Source organism: Myotis lucifugus, unplaced genomic scaffold, assembly GCF_000147115.1.
Source record: "Myotis lucifugus unplaced genomic scaffold, Myoluc2.0 scaffold_189, whole genome shotgun sequence".
Lineage (NCBI taxonomy): Eukaryota > Metazoa > Chordata > Mammalia > Chiroptera > Vespertilionidae > Myotis > Myotis lucifugus.
In genome coordinates, this window is record NW_005871237.1 from 2,461,998 (window position 1) to 2,477,947 (window position 15,950).

The 15,950-nt window shown below is 38.3% G+C and overlaps 1 protein-coding gene across 1 annotated transcript in view; it reads left to right on the forward strand.

Moving 5' to 3' along the window:
• Positions 1 to 15,950, forward strand: part of IRAK3 (interleukin 1 receptor associated kinase 3) — a 62,233-nt gene that overhangs the window by 22,502 nt on the left and 23,781 nt on the right. Inside the window, exons 2-6 of the mRNA XM_006096865.2 lie at positions 1,925 to 2,107; positions 7,940 to 8,004; positions 8,603 to 8,657; positions 9,843 to 9,994; positions 13,636 to 13,700. Of these exons, the coding sequence (XP_006096927.1) occupies positions 1,925 to 2,107; positions 7,940 to 8,004; positions 8,603 to 8,657; positions 9,843 to 9,994; positions 13,636 to 13,700 (520 nt within the window). The remainder of the gene's footprint in view (positions 1 to 1,924; positions 2,108 to 7,939; positions 8,005 to 8,602; positions 8,658 to 9,842; positions 9,995 to 13,635; positions 13,701 to 15,950) is intronic.

Consider the following 15,950-nt stretch of genomic DNA (forward strand, 5'->3'; position numbering starts at 1 on the left):
AATAATTCCTTAAGAATTGGCCTCTCTTTAGAAATACTCCTAGTTTTAAACTTGGCTCAGGCCCCAGTAACCTTGCCCCTAGGACAGTGGTTGGCAAACTGCGGCTCGCGAGCCACATGCAGCTCTTTGGCCCCTTGAGTGTGGCTCTTCCACAAAACACCACTGTACATGTGCACCCGCACGTGGTATTTTGTTGAAGAGCCACACTCAAGGGGCCAAAGAGCCGCATGTGGCTCGCGAGCCGCAGTTTGCCGACCACTGGCCTAGAACATCTGCTGAGCCAGAAAATAAGGAAGTGTTCCAAAAATGATAGGACTTGTCAAAAGAACACAGGAGCCAACCTGAATAGACAAAGCTGGAATAATTTTAGCACAAAGTATAATAATGACGGCCCTGGATTTTAACCTATGACATAAATATTCATGAGTCCATGATGTTAAAAATAAATAAATTAGTTAAACAAATGGGGGAGAAGAGACAGCACTTTCTTACAGAAGCATTACAGCTAATGAACATAGAAGGAAAAAAGAGAAAATAAAAATATTACCATTAAGCAAACACCAGAGTAATAATTGTGATAAACAAGTTCCACTAGTAGATGTGAACACTTATGGGCAAAATTTGAGGAGAAACAGGATATTTCCATAGTTTTGAAGTATTTCCCCCAATATAGTTATCCTATATAATAAAAGGCTAATATGTAAGTCGACTGAAATGGTGGAACGACTGGTTGCTATGATGCTCACTGACCACCAGGGGGCAGACGCTCAACGCAGGAGCTGCCCCCTGGTGGTCAGTGCCTCAGCAAGAAGCTGGGCTCACCAGCAGGCTCAAGGCTGGCGAGTGCAGTGGAGGTAGCAGGAGCCTCTCCCGCCTCTGAGGCAGTGCTAAGGAGCAGCAAGCTTGGCTTCTGGCTGAGTGGTACTCTCACAGGGGGAGCCCCACTCAGCCAGAAGCCGGGCTCATGGCTGGTGAGTGCAGCAGCGGTGGTGGGAGCCTCTCTCGTCTCCACGGCAGCGCTAAGGACCCCTCGGGGGATGTCCGACTGCCAGCTTAGGCCTGCTCCCTGGAGTGAACGAGCCTAAGCTGGCAGTTGGACATCCCCCAAGGGGTCCCAGACTGCGAGAGGGCACAGGCCAGGGCTGAGGGAACCCCCCTTCCCAGTGCACGAATGTCGTGCACTGGGTCTCTAATTAATGATACTAAAAGGAAATGATAGTAAAGGGAAAGATAATTTCATAGTGCAGATACCACTTTACCCAAGTGATCAAGATGAACATCACCAGTGATAAGACATCAACATCATGAGCCTTTTGATTTTATGCATTGAGAAGGACACGATAGCATTTTCCTGTCCTGCAGGACAAGGAAAAACTGAGGAACATCAGACTGGAGGAGATTAACCCCCCTCCAGTGCACGAATGATAATGCGGGAAACTGGATGGGATTTTATTGTTTTTGTTTTTATAGTAAAGGGAAAGATAATTTCATAGTGCAGATACCACTTTACCCAAGTGATCAAGATAAACATCACCAGTGATAAGACATCAACATCATGAGCCTTTTGATTTTATGCATTGAGAAGGACACAATAGCATTTTCCTGTCCTGCAGGACAAGGAAAAACTGAGGAACATCAGACTGGAGGAGATTAAAAAGAAATAATGACTAATTGTAATGCGGGAAACTGGATGGGATTTTAGAAGAGAAAAAGGACAGTAGGAAAACTGATGAGATTAGAATAAGGTCATCACTAATAATTGGACTGTGGTTATGTAAGATGTTAAGATTAGGGGAAGCTGGGTGAGGAACTAAAGTTAGTTCAAAATAAAAACTATAAACAAAATTAAATAAAACACATAAGGCACACCAAATATTTCAATAACGTGAACTGTTCTTTGGTTCTTCCTGTTGCATTTCCACAGCGGAGCGACTTTCAAACACCTGGCTGGACGTTCGTCACATTGAAAAATATGTAGATCAAGGTAAAAGTGGAACAAGAGAATTACTTTGGTCCTGGGCACAGAAAAACAAGACCGTCGGTGACCTTTTACAGATTCTCCAGGAAATGGGACATCATCGAGCTATCCATTTAATTGCAAACCATGGTAAACACTGATTTTTATGACATGGCTCTTGGTCCATTTTATAGGAATAATAATTTGTAAATGTAAATATTGCATTTTATTCAAGACAATGACTGGTTATGCTGTATGTCACAGATTTCTCACCAGTGGCATTTATCTGAAGTGGGCCTTACTGCTTCACATTTTTTTGGTGCCACTTTCTTTCTTTACTACATAATGCATACAGCACATTCCTTTCTACCACTTGATAGTTTGGGGTTTAAGATTTTTTTTTTTACTTGCAAATCACACTTTTTGAACTGTTTTATTCTTAGCAATATGAACCAACTCTCTATCCAAATCTCTGAAACTCTTTGAAGCATAAACATAACCACAATCACAATATAAGTAAAATATAGATAATCCTATAATTTGTTTTATCATGTGATTAGAAGTTAAACGGAATCGAACCTGGGACCCTTCAGTCCACAGGCCGACGCTCTATCCACTGAGCCAAACCGGTTTCGGCCAAATCACACTTTTTGAACTGTTTTATTCTTAGCAATATGAACCAACTCTCTATCCAAATCTCTGAAACTCTTTGAAGCATAAACATAACCACAATCACAATATAAGTAAAATATAGATAATCCTATAATTTGTTTTATCATATGATTAGAAGTTAAAAATATAATTTGATTTCCCCCTGTATTTTTGTGTAAATGACATCCCTGCAGAACAACTGTGGGATTTCTCTTTTATCTGCATTGCTCTTTTTATGCCATTGCCTCTAACTCTGCCTTACCTGTTTCCTGTCCATTACACAGGGGTCTGATTCTTCCCTTTGTCTTGTTTGTTTCTCATGCTGTGTCATGCCTTACATGAAGAATAACCTGATAAGTAAAGCTCATGAAGTTTTCTCCATTCATTCGTTGTCAATAAAATAATCTCCTAATGTTACCTGTTCTGTTTATTCCACTTTAGATTTATTCACTTCAATAAGAATGATCTGGAGTGATCTTGGGTCTTAGAGACTCAGGGCTCTTAAGTTGGAAACTCTTTTGAATCACTATCCTTATTATTTGCCTCTTTCATTCAGTAACATTTTTATTTCTCTATATTTGCACACATCCTTTTGAATAATATACTAAGTGCCCTTGAACCTCTATGTTATTACCCAAAGAAACTTTGCACACACAAAGAAGAAATCCTGAGAGATTTGTACCAGAAAACCGTAGCTTCAGGTTGACTTTTATTCTGTAGGTTTTCCCTGTTAATGGGATATTAGACAGTTTCCGATAGGCTTCTACCATGATATTATCTGTGTGACTTGGCTAACTCCTTTTCAACTTTTGCACATTATTTCTTCACTTAGTTTCATAGAACAGAATCCTGCGCTATGAAGCTTACTGATCAATTAAAATGCAATGGGTCCCTGGGAACTGTGAATTCAATGCCTGATCATTATCTGAGCCTTTTTCAGCCACTGAAACCATCCACATGACTCACTATTCATGTATAAACTCACACCACTTTGACAGGACACGTGGGATGTTTTATACTTCAGTGTTCTGGAATAGATTTCAGGGTATCTTTTGCTCTCTACATCATTTATTTATGCAGCAGAGAATGATGTGAACTGATTAGACAAAAATGTCACATTCTTGATTGACTCCTAGTCTGTTGCACATGCAAAATTGATTTTATTTTTTAAATGGGAGATTGGCTGATTGGTGAAAAGACAAGTATTTACTGCCCTAGTACCAGGAGATAGATACATTTGAGGTGAGTGGAGGATAGCACTTTGCGCTGAGTCCTTTTCTGAGGAAAGTAGTGATAACCAGAACAGTGAGCCGAGGTTTTTCCCCCAGGGGGGTGTGTCTCTCGACACCAAAGAATGAGCTCTGCAGACCAAAAGATTTAAGCAAATGCATGGAAAATTTATTGCAAGCAGATTCAGGCTCCCCACATGGGGAGGGAGGCCCAATAATGGGTTTCCTGTGAAGCCTGGTAGTCTAGGGGTATATATTTGCTACAAGCCTGCTCTATATCTATGCTGATTGATTCCCTCAATTGTTCTTGCCCAGCAAGTTTCACATGCCTCCCTAGTTTCACATGCCTCCCACTTTGAGTCCGAAAACATTTTGTTGTTCCTGCATGGTTGGTTTCTGTGATTAGGCTTGTTCAAACTGCCCTGTCTGCCCCTGAGGTATGTTCCACCAGCCTTTGTTGTCCACTGGACCCCTGCCCAGATTGCCTGCGTGTCAAGCTAAGCCTCTCAATAGCATTATTTAATTGTGATTTATTGAGTGGATGCTTTGATTATCTTAAAAAATGTTCATTGTATAGCTTGTTAAAAGCAGCAATGTGATGATTCATTGGAAACATTAAGTGTAACCTGCTGAACAGATATCTCCTATGTTAACTACTCACCAATTTAGGAATTAAGATAAACATATTTAGTCTTTGTTGCTACCATGGACAGAGCTATCAGTTATCCAAATAATTTATTATCCATCCAGATATCCATTAAAAATTTTTTTAAAAAATTGATGTCAGAGAGGATGGGAGAGGGAGAGAAGGAAACATCAATGATGAGAGAGAATCATTGATCGGCTGCCTCCTGCACGCCCCACACTGGGGATTGAGCCCACAACCTGGGCATGTGCCCTGACCGGGAATTGAATCATGACCTCCTGGTTCATAAGTCGATGCTCAACCACTGAGCCACGCCAGCTGGGCCAGATATCCGTTTTTGCCTACCTTTTCTTACAATTGCTCAGTTTGGTGGAATGGTTTTCATTTTAGAGAAATTCTTACCTTTCACTTGCCAGCCTTCAAGGATCACTTTATAGACTTGGATTTTATTATGAGTCCTTCTGAGAAAGGACCTGTAGTCATCATTCCTGCAATTCAGGTGGCTGCATAGGTGGTTTCTTCACATCCATAAAACATTCCCAGATCTCAGGGCATAATCAAGTTGTTCAAGAAATTAGAATCTTTACTTGCTGTCTTTATATTTCTGGCATGCTTGTCTTTACATATCACATTTTGCATTTATATTTTAATGATCAATAATTATTTCTTAATTTTGATGTGAAATCCATAGCTTTCTGCTGGCTTCTTAGGAGAGAGACACATTGAGTCTTCCATTTTATATGACAATGAAGTATTGTCCTCTCTTTTTATGAGCAAGAAGAGCAATGACTTTTAGTGCCCTTATAGCCCCAAACTACAAATTTTGTTCTACACGACAGTACTTTATTTAGGATCATTGTTATATCTTTTTCTTGCCTAATTGCCCTGGCTAGAATCTCTAGTATATTGTTGAATAGAAGTGGCAAGACTTTTCTTGTTGATCTAAAAGAGAAACTGTTCAGTCTTTCACAATTGTAAATGATGTTATCTGTGGGCTTTTCATAGATCTTTTTATCAAATTAAGGAAATTCTGTTGCTATAGTTATTATGATAGGTTATTGGATTTTACAGGCTTTGTTCTTCATTCTATAAAAATGATTTATTTTACTGATTGATTTTCAGATATTAAGCCAATATTGGATTTCTGGGAAGAATCCCACTTGGTTGTGGTATATAATCCTTATATGTTTCTGGATCTGGTTTGTTAGTATTTTGTTGAGGATTTTTGCATCTATGTACATAAGGGATATTGGTCTGTAGTTTTCTTGTGATGTTTTGTCTGGCATTGGTATAAGGAAAATATTGGCCTCAAAGAATAATTTGGGAATAAATTCTATTTTGGAAAAATTTGTGAAGGACTGATGTTAAATCTTCTTTAGTTATTGGTAGAATTCACCTGTGAATTTACCCCGACTTGGACTTTTCTTTGGGGAAGTCTTAAAATATTAACTCCATCTCTTTCTTTGTTATGGGTCCATTTAGATTATTTCTTCTTGAGTTAGTATCAGCAATTTGTGTTTTTCTGGAAATCTGTTTATACCATCTATATCATCTAAGTTATTTAATTTTTTTCATACAGTTGTTCTTGCATTCCCTTATAATTCTTTTTATTTCTGTAAGGTCGGTAGTTATGCCTCCTCTTTTGTTTTTGTTTTAGTAGTTTTAGTCTTTTCTCTTTCTTGGTCAGTTTAAATAAAAGATTGTCAATTTTGTTTCTTTCTTTAAAGAATCCACTTGGGTTTCCTTGATTTTTCTCTTTAGTTTTTCTATTTTTTATTTCATTTAATTCCACTCTAATCTTAAATCTTTCTTCCCTTTTGCTTACTTCAGTTTAGTTCACTCTTCTTTTTCTAGCTACTTAAGGTATAAGTTTAGGCTATGGATTTGAGACATTCTTTTTTAATGCAGGCATACACAGCTATAAATTTTCCTTTAAATGAGCCTCAATAAACTTTGCTTTTGCTGTATTATGTTTTGATATGTTGTATTTGGTTTTTTAATTTTTTTATTGATTTCAGAGAAGAATGGAGAAGGAGAGAAAGATAGAAACATCAATGATGAGAGAGAATCATTGATCGGCTGCCTTCCGCAGGCTCCACACTGGGGATCAAGCCCACAACCCAGGCATATGCCCTGACCAGAAACTGAACCTCAGTCTCCTGGTTCATAGGTCAATGCTCAACCACTGAGTCACACCAGCCAGGCCATATGTTGTGTTTTTATTTTTATTCATTTCAAAGTATTTTATAATTTTCCTTGTGATTCTTCTTTGACTTTGTTATTTATGAGTTTGTTGTTTAATTTCCATGTATTTGTGAACTTCCCAGATTTCCTTGTTACTGATTTCTGCTTTAATTCCATTGTGGTCAGAGAATATGCTTTGTATGATTTCAACCCTGCCAAATTTATTGAGGCTCATTTTATTGCCTAAAATGTGTCTCTTCTGGAGAATGTTTAATGTGCACTTGTGAAGTATGTATATAGTCTTCTGTTTTGGGAGGGAATGTTCAATAGGTGTCTGTTAGGTCTAAAATGTTTAGTTTATAGTATTTTCCAAGGAGATTTGTTATCAATTTATTGTGTTTTGTTGCCAGTCTTCTAAGCAAATAATTTGAGAAACAGTAGAACACAATCTAAGAAAAAATTGAAGATGAAATGAAAATTTTCTAAAGTCTGAATCAAAATATCAGAAGCGACTGCAAAATATTGCAGGGTTTTAATCTTTTGTAGGAAGCCACACAGACTACTTCAGTTCAGACAGAACTATAACAGACAGAAGTTACAGTCTAAAACTGGGGAGCAGTGGCGGGTGTTTGTAGTGGTTAACACAAACATGCACACAACATGCATGCGCACCCACACACATACACACTTATGGCATAAAATCCTATAGTTTTAAAAAACAAAAATTAAATATATGTGCAAAAAGATGATAATGTTTTTCTTTTCTTTCAACTTTCCACTTTACTTTTTAAAATAATATCTAACGCCCTAACCGGTTTGGCTCAGTGGATAGAGCATCAGCCTGCGGACTCAAGGGTCCCAGGTTTGATTCCGGTCAAGGGCATGTACCTTGGTTGCGGGCACATCCCCAGTAGGGAGTGTGCAAGAGGCAGCTGATCGATGTTCCTCTCTCATTGATATTTCTAACTCTCTATCCCTCTCCCTTCCTCTCTGTAAAAAAATCAATAAAATAAAAAAGTAAATAATATCTAACACTAATTTAAGGTAGGTATTCCTGTTTTAAGTGAAACAAAATATGTTTGTAAAGTATTTGATCATTAGAAAGCTATTCACATGCATACATTTGCAACCATTCAATGGAAATGAAACTGAGCTTGAGAAATGAACATTACTAGCAAGGTGTTTATTTTCGCAGTCTAAGAAAGAAAAAAGAACATGTTTATTAGGAACATAAAAGGTTTTTGTATCTAGCTCCCCTTACCTCTCTTTCAGGAGCAGCCTTGAATCCTCCAGAGAAGAGTCATCAGGCGGATGGATTTCCAGACTTGTTCTCCAAGGTAGAGTGTGCGCGCACAGATAATGACCCTTGAACTCTGTTGCATACATAATTGAGCATAAGTGCAGAACAATGCTGCACTTCAGGTATCCATGTAAAAGCAGACAAGCCCAGCTCTCATTATTCTTTGTTTAGTTGGGGATTCAGGAAATTAGAGATTCATAGATGCTTGAAGAGTTCACTTTCTCCTCACAGTGATCTGTCAGAAATGAGACTTAGAACTATTAAGGGTGCTGGGAGTTATGCATTTGTCTTAATTTTCCTGTTCTAATTGGTGCTTTGCATATTGCTGTTAGCTTTTCTTACAGCAAATTAGCAGCGATCACTTTTGTAGCAATAGAAATCATTTAAAATTGAGTATAACTGAATATGACATTGATATTTGAGTTTTTACAGTTGGTCTGGAAGCCTTAAATATATAAGGCAATGAATATCATTGAATAAAATACAATAATTTTGCTTTCTACTAGCTTTCTTCTAAATTAGATTTCACTCTATTGAAATGTATAGTCCCAGAGGGAGCTTTGGATTTCTGTTGAAATTCTGTTCTATCTAGACTTATGAAACTGAATTACTTTTGTATGTATTTCTTCTCTTAGGAAACAGCCAATGTCACAGTGGATAATGTTCCTATCCTTGAACATAATAAAAAAGGTAAAAAACACACAAAAAATCAAACACCCAAACTTCTTTTTAAATCATGTGTTCAATTAAGTCATTTGAGAGGGAGAAATATCCAATAAGTATATTAACTATTCATTAATATGCAGATTCAGGATAAAATTTTCATAGATATAAAAATATTTGCAATTTTGACTGAGACAGTTCTGATGATATATCATTGTGAAATTAAAAATCTATTGGCCAATGAAGAACATAATTGTGGTCTCTTAGGGGATTTCTTATTTTTTGTTAGTGAAATTTGCTATTTTTATGTGTCAGGAAAACATCTAAAAATTATGTTGGGTTTTACATAGCTTTAAATTTTTTCATGGCATTTGCAGAGATTTTTAGAGATGTTTGTAGAGCAATTCTGAAAGTCACTATGAAAATCCAGTTATTTTCCATATCAACTTTCCTAGAGAATAATTTAGTTCTGCCTAGGAATCATTCTGATCAACTTTAGTGGCTCTCCAAGGCTGCCTTGTCTAATCCTTGCCATTAGATCTGATGCTTCTTTGGTTCAAGAGAGATTTAGAAAATGTTGGTCCTTTTAAGATTTAGCAATAGAGTCTAAATCAAACATTAAATGTGGAAATATAGCCAAAATTGGGTTCTGAAGGATTTAGCCAAGTTTTTGCTTTTGGATTTATATTTGATTACTTTTTAGATGTTTCTTCCCAATCTCTGCTTTAGCATCTTCCTAATTTATTCTGCAGAAATAAAAATAGGCATTTAGAAGTTTTGGTTAATGAAAAATGTTTCCATCACTCATTCTTGGAAAATATTGTTTAGTAATAGCAAGTTTTCCACTAATATACTTTTTTTTTTTTACTGGTTTTTACATTCTTCATAGTTCTAGTGACAAAGAAACAGAACCTTGGAAAAGTTTCCCAACTAAGCTTTTTGGCTGACCTCTTTGTAAGGGTGATAGAACCACAGTGCTATTATTGGAATATCCAAAAAGCCATTTGCGCTGTGAAATGGTGGGCACCAGACCTGAGTAAATGTGCAGAGAGCACATGGTGGGTTTCCACTTGGTTCCTGGGCCTCCCCCGACTGACTTTCCACGGGGTTTCGATGCGTTTCTGGCATGGAAGTCCCAGTTCTTTATAATGGTGGCATTGACTCTTAAAAAAAGAAAAGGCAACTTATTTTCTCTCTACTTTCCTTCCGAAGGAACAGTGCTTAACTCTTCTATCAGCTTTCAAAACATCATAGAAGGAACCAACAACTTCCACAAAGGTTTCCTCATCGGAGAAGGGGAGATTTTCGAGGTATACAGAGCGGAGATCCAAAACCAAACCTATGCCATTAAGTTGTTTAAACAGGTATGGAAAGAATTACTGCCACAGGATATCAGTTCCACTTATTTGCTATGCTTCATACTAGAAGGTGTCATTTTTCATCAAGATTGAAAAGAGGTGCATTTGAAAATACAATTTCATAAATGGAAATAAGATATATGATCTCAGGTGACTGGAGAAATGACTGAGAAATGAAATGAATGACTGTCTGGCAGGAATGTGGAAGTCAAAGCCTTCCCACCCCCAGATGTATTGCATGAGAAAGACTTTTCTGAAAAGCCTTGTAGGACCTTTGGGACTTCGCTTCAGATGGTCAGGTTGTGCCGGCTGCTCCCATTTTCCTGTTTGTTTGATGGGCAGCTTCACAGGCTAAGCCACAGACTGGCATCCCATGCTGCTTGATAAATGGTCTTCTGTCAGAGTTCTGGAGGGTAGCAAAGGGGAGCAGCAAGGCGACAATGAGAGTAGGAGATTGGGAGACAGCTGAGCGATTGCAGCCAGTAGAGCAGCAAGGGTCCTGAGGCATCTAACCCAGGAGTCGGGCAGAGATAGGTACACCATACCCTCCGAAGAGCTGCTCCTCATGTGCTTCACTGTTAGTCAACAATTACTAAACAGTTTCTAAACTCCTTCTATGGGCTGGGTGTTGAGCCTGCAAAGATGAATAAGGCATATTTCGTCCTCAAGTTGCTCAGAGTTTAACAGGGGAAACAGCCAGCTAAAGAAAATGTTAAATTGCAATGTGAGAAGTACTTTAGCAGCGATTTGTCCAAAAAGTCACAGGATCACGTACCATATAGCCAGAGGAGGGGCGCGTCCAGCACCCAGGAGAGTGCCTGGCACAGAGTAACCATTCACTAAAAATGTCTGCAATGAACAGATGGAGGAGTGGATGAAAGGAAGTGACCTTTCAGCTGGCTTTTGAAGGATGAGTAGAACTTGGCCGGCAGTGAGGGAGGGAAGTACTTCTGGGGTGGAATAAGTAGCAGAGGCACAGGCCTGAAGGCGCAGGCATGAAAGCATCTTACTCATGAATAATAGGTCGTTCAGTGGAGTAGAGATCAGTGTGGGGGTGGGAAGGAAGAGGCAGAAAATGATACTGGAAAGATAGGTTACGTCCATGGATGGTTTGTAAGAGGGAGAGTGAAAAGACTAGATTTGAGTTCTTGAAATATAACTTTGATTAGGTGATAGACAGGAAGTGAGCAGAAGCATTGGAGGAAGGGTGGCAAGAACTTAGACCGGAGTTGAAAAGACCTGGCAGAGGGATCTTTCAGATGTGTACATGAATTGAGCTTAAACTAATGTTCTTAGCCCTAATATTAGAATCACCTCTGGAGCTTTAAAAAAAATGATCCCCTTAGTGTCTGGTTAGGTCAGACTAGGGGCGGTGGTGGCAGGCATCAATATTTTTTAAAATATTGATATTGAGAGAGCCAGCAAGAGAGAGAAACATTGATATAGGAGACATCATATAGGACGTGGTGTATGGGATGATGCTCCAACCAACTGAGCCACAGCGGCCAGGGTGGCATCAGTGTTTTTTAAAAGCTTCCCAGGTGGTTCGTACGTAGCCAGTGTAAGGTGGGGTAGAGGCAGGGAGGATGGCAAGGAGAATGTCTAAGAAAAGAGATAAAATGGACCAAAATAGTGATCTATTAGATAGGACTGGGGAAATAGGGGAGAAAGAGGGAGGACCTGAGATGAATTCTACTTTGCAGCTTACATTACAGGGACTTAAAAAATTATTAGCCTGATTTCTCCATTTCCTCAATTGCATTTTGTCCACTAATTCTATATAGACATCTCAAAATTTCTGATAAGAGGAATGGTCTATTAAACAAATGGAACTATTTACCGGTAAAACCATTCAACAGAGAATGTGGTTACTGTAGAGGTGGCCTAACTAGAGCCTGTGTCTTAGCACTAATGTGTCTCTGGCCCCATTTGTACATTCTCCTTTGGTTGCACCCCAGGGCCACCTCCCCAAAGGCTCCATCCATCTACCTTCCTCTTCTCTCTGCAGCTACCACCAACTCACACTCCCTTTGGGGAGTTTTGTTTCCAGGAGTTTGGCTTCAGAATGAAATGTCCTTTCCTCTAGATCTCCTTCCTTTCCTGCCCCAGAGAATTATTTCTTTGATTGCCTCTGACCCCTCCAGGATGGTTTTGCTGACCCTCCTAAGTGTAGACACAGCATCACTGCATTATATCATAGTATTGATTTCCTCACCTGTCTCTCACAATAGGCTAGATGGTTTTCTTCAAAGAGCTCTTACTTATCTTAGTATCCCAGTGCCTCACTACAGGGCCTGAACCATAGTAGTTGCTCAATAAATATTTTTCAAGCAATGAAATGAATGATAAATATGCCCGTTTTATGATTTTCGTTGCTAATATCTAGGAGTAAAAAGACAGGAGATGACAAAGGAAGAGGGAAACATACTAGATGTGTGAGATAGGTACATCCAACACCTGGGGAGCTTACAGTTCTGACTCAGCACATCTGGGCAGGGACCTGAGACTCAGCCTTTCTCACCAGCTCCTAGTGAAGTTGATGTTCCTTGTGCACAGACCACACTTTGAGCAGCAAGAATGCTAGGTTAGCGCGAACACAGAAACTAAACCCTTCACTGTTCAGATTAAGAAAGCTCTGACCTCAGGGAGATTAAGTGACAAAAAAAATCACCAATAGTGAGTGCTAGAAATGAGCCTGAGACCCAATCCACTTGGATTGCATGACAATGGTTTTTTTTAATATAAATTTTCATAAAGATGTCTTTGAAAATGAGCTGTCAAACTAGTTTATTGTTTCTGACTTTCTGGATTAACTCGGAAAATAGTTTCCAGAATTCTTGTTGGACTTCTCTCCCTTTATTTCTGAGGACAGAGAGGTCTGAAAACTGCCCAGTTTAGCAATTTGCAAATGAAAGAACCTTACAGCCGATGGGACCTAAGGACTCACTTAATTTATCTCTTTTATGGTAGAAGTTAGGAACCTGAGATTCAGAGACAAGTGTGACATAAGGTATATGAAGCCCTGGAGAACAGTGCCAGGTACAGAATAGATGCTCAGTACAATATCATTGAACTCATTAATCTATTCAATAAATATTTGTCAGGCACTGGGCTAGCTTCTGAAGCATCTTTGAAGTAAGCATCTTTCCATTTGCTTAGTAGGCCCATCTTTTCAAAATTAATACAGAGGTAAACTTGAACCAACGTGTTCACATGACCCAAGTCATAAATGCCAAATTAGTGAGACCACTTCTAACCAGAATGCGGGGATGACAAACTGAATTCTTCGTGAGATCAAGTGGGGAATTTCTAGACATCATGGGATTTATTTGAATACATATGCTATTTTTAAATTTATGAAAAAGATGAAAGTTTAAACTATAGAATATGGCAACATGATGCATTACATGAAAAACTTAATTTAAAAAATTAAAATTTAATAGCATTGGTTCTAAATCTGTTTGGGGGTTAATGGATTTTTGAAAATCTGATTAAATCTAAGGATTCTTTTTCCAGAAAAATGCTTATTTGCACCTACACCAAAAAGTTCATCTAATTTCAGGGAGACCATGGCCCTAGGCTAAGACTCCCAGGAATAGCGAGCCTTTCCGTAATTTTTCCCCCTTGTTTTTCTGTATGATATTTAGGAGAAAACAATGCAATGCAAGAAACAATGGAAGAGGTTTTTATCTGAGCTTGAAGTTTTACTACTGTGAGTATATTTTGCCTGGAATGTCTCCCTTTGTGTCTGGTTTTCATCTCTGTTCATCTTTGATTCTGCAGCATGGTTGGCATTTAAAAAATAAGGGTTGGAAATAGAACACTGTGTAAATTTCTGACATCTGCTTTAGTATATTCCTTAGAATACATTTAAAAATAGGCCATTTACATAATTCACTTGAACATATTTTAACAAGAAACTGTCACAGGGAAGTGGGTTAAATCATGTGTGACTAACATAGCTGAGTGTAAAATAATTCCTAGAACATTAGAATTGTATATATTTCACCATTTCCCTCTTCCTTAGAGACATTCCAGTCAAGAAACTGTTTCATCGGTATAACCCTCGTCAGGAAGAGAATTTTAGACAAAGAAATCAAGTACTTTTGATGTGTATATTATTTTCTGGGAATTCATTCATGAGCCTGAGAGTCCTTGGGGACAAACTAAAATGACTTCATTTTCATATATATTCATATCTGCAGCTGTGCAGCCTGCCTCATTGAAGGCCCCTAACCCTGTAGAGTTCAATCATCACCCTTTACAAATAGAAAATGTTCTCTTCAAACGTGACCAATACGTGCCTGGGGGAGGGAGTATAAATCCTTCTCCTTTTATACCCAGAACCAGAAATCAAAATCTTAAAGGCTAATTTTAAAAACTTAATATCAGAAGCATCGATCAGACCGTCAAACCTCAGAGGGAAGGTAGGGGAGGGTGCGGATACGGGGGAGAGATCAACCAAAGGACTTGTATGCATGCATATAAGCCTAACCAATGGACACAGACACCAGGGGGGTGAGGGCATGAGTGGGGGGTGGAGGGGAGCAATGGAGGGATAAGGACACATATGTAATACCTTAATCCAGCAGTTCTCAACCTGTGGGTCACGACCCCTTTGGAGGTCGAACGACCCTTTCACAGGGGTGGCCTAATACCATCCTGCATATCAGATATTTACATTACGATTCATAACAGTAGCAACATTACAGTCATGAAGTAGCAACGAAAATAATTTTATGGTTGGGTCACAACATGAGGAACTGTATTTAAAGGACCAGAAGGTTGAGAACCACTGCCTTAATCAATAAAGAAAAAAACATAAAAAGAAAAAATAAAAATAAATAAAAACTTAATATCTAGCCCAGCTGGTGTGGCTCACTGGTTGCGTGATAACCTATGAACCAGGAGGTCACAGTTCAATTCCCTGTCAGGGCACATGCCCAGTCTGGGGCGTGCAGGAGGCAGCCAATCAATGATTCTCTCTCATTATTGATGTTTCTATCTCTCTCTCTCTTCCTCTCTGAAACCAATAAAAATATATATTTAAAAACCTTAATATCTATCATTTACTCAATGAACAACTAAAAGCAATTTATATTTAAGCTTTATTTATTTGCTTATGACTAAACAAGTTCAAAAGATTTCAAAATTCCCAAAGTGAAAATGGGTAAACCAAGAAAATGATTTCTCCCACTATTATCATCTAGCCGCCCAGCTGATTTCCCCAAAGCAATCGAGTTATCAATTTCTTGTATGTTTTCCATTATGTATTTGTTTTCTTATTTTCTTCTTCTCACACAAGAGATAGCAAAAATACTTTGTTCACTTTGCTTATTTTAGTATTCCATGTGTGCTGTACTGTAACATTCTCTTATTGATGGGTTTTTATGTTCTAATTTATTATTATTAAAAAATAACGCTGCACAAAAAAACTTTTACATGTTATTTCATATATAAATATTTGAATATATCTAAGATAAATTTATATAAATAAAATTATAGGGTCATGCTCTAACCAGTTTGGCTCAGTGGATAGAGCGTCGGCCTGGGGAGTGAAGGGCCCCAGGTTCGATTCCGGTCAAGGGCATGTACCTTGGTTGCGGGCACATCCCCAGTAGGAGGTGTGCAGAAGGCAGCTGATCAATGTTTCTCTCTCATTGATGTTTCTAACTCTCTATCCCTCTCCCTTCCTTTCTGTAAAAAATCAATAAAATATATATTTAAAAAAAAAATTATAGGGTCAAATGGTGAAATGTATGACATATTATCAAATTGTCTTTCAGTTATACCAATTTATACTTATACCAGTCATATGTAAGAGTGCCTGGTTCCCCATATTTTTGCCAACATAGTGTTTATTCTTTTTTTTTTTTTTAGATATATTTTATTGATTTTTTACAGAGAGGAAGGAAGAGAGATAGAGAGTTAGAAACATCGATGAGAGAGAAACATCGATCAG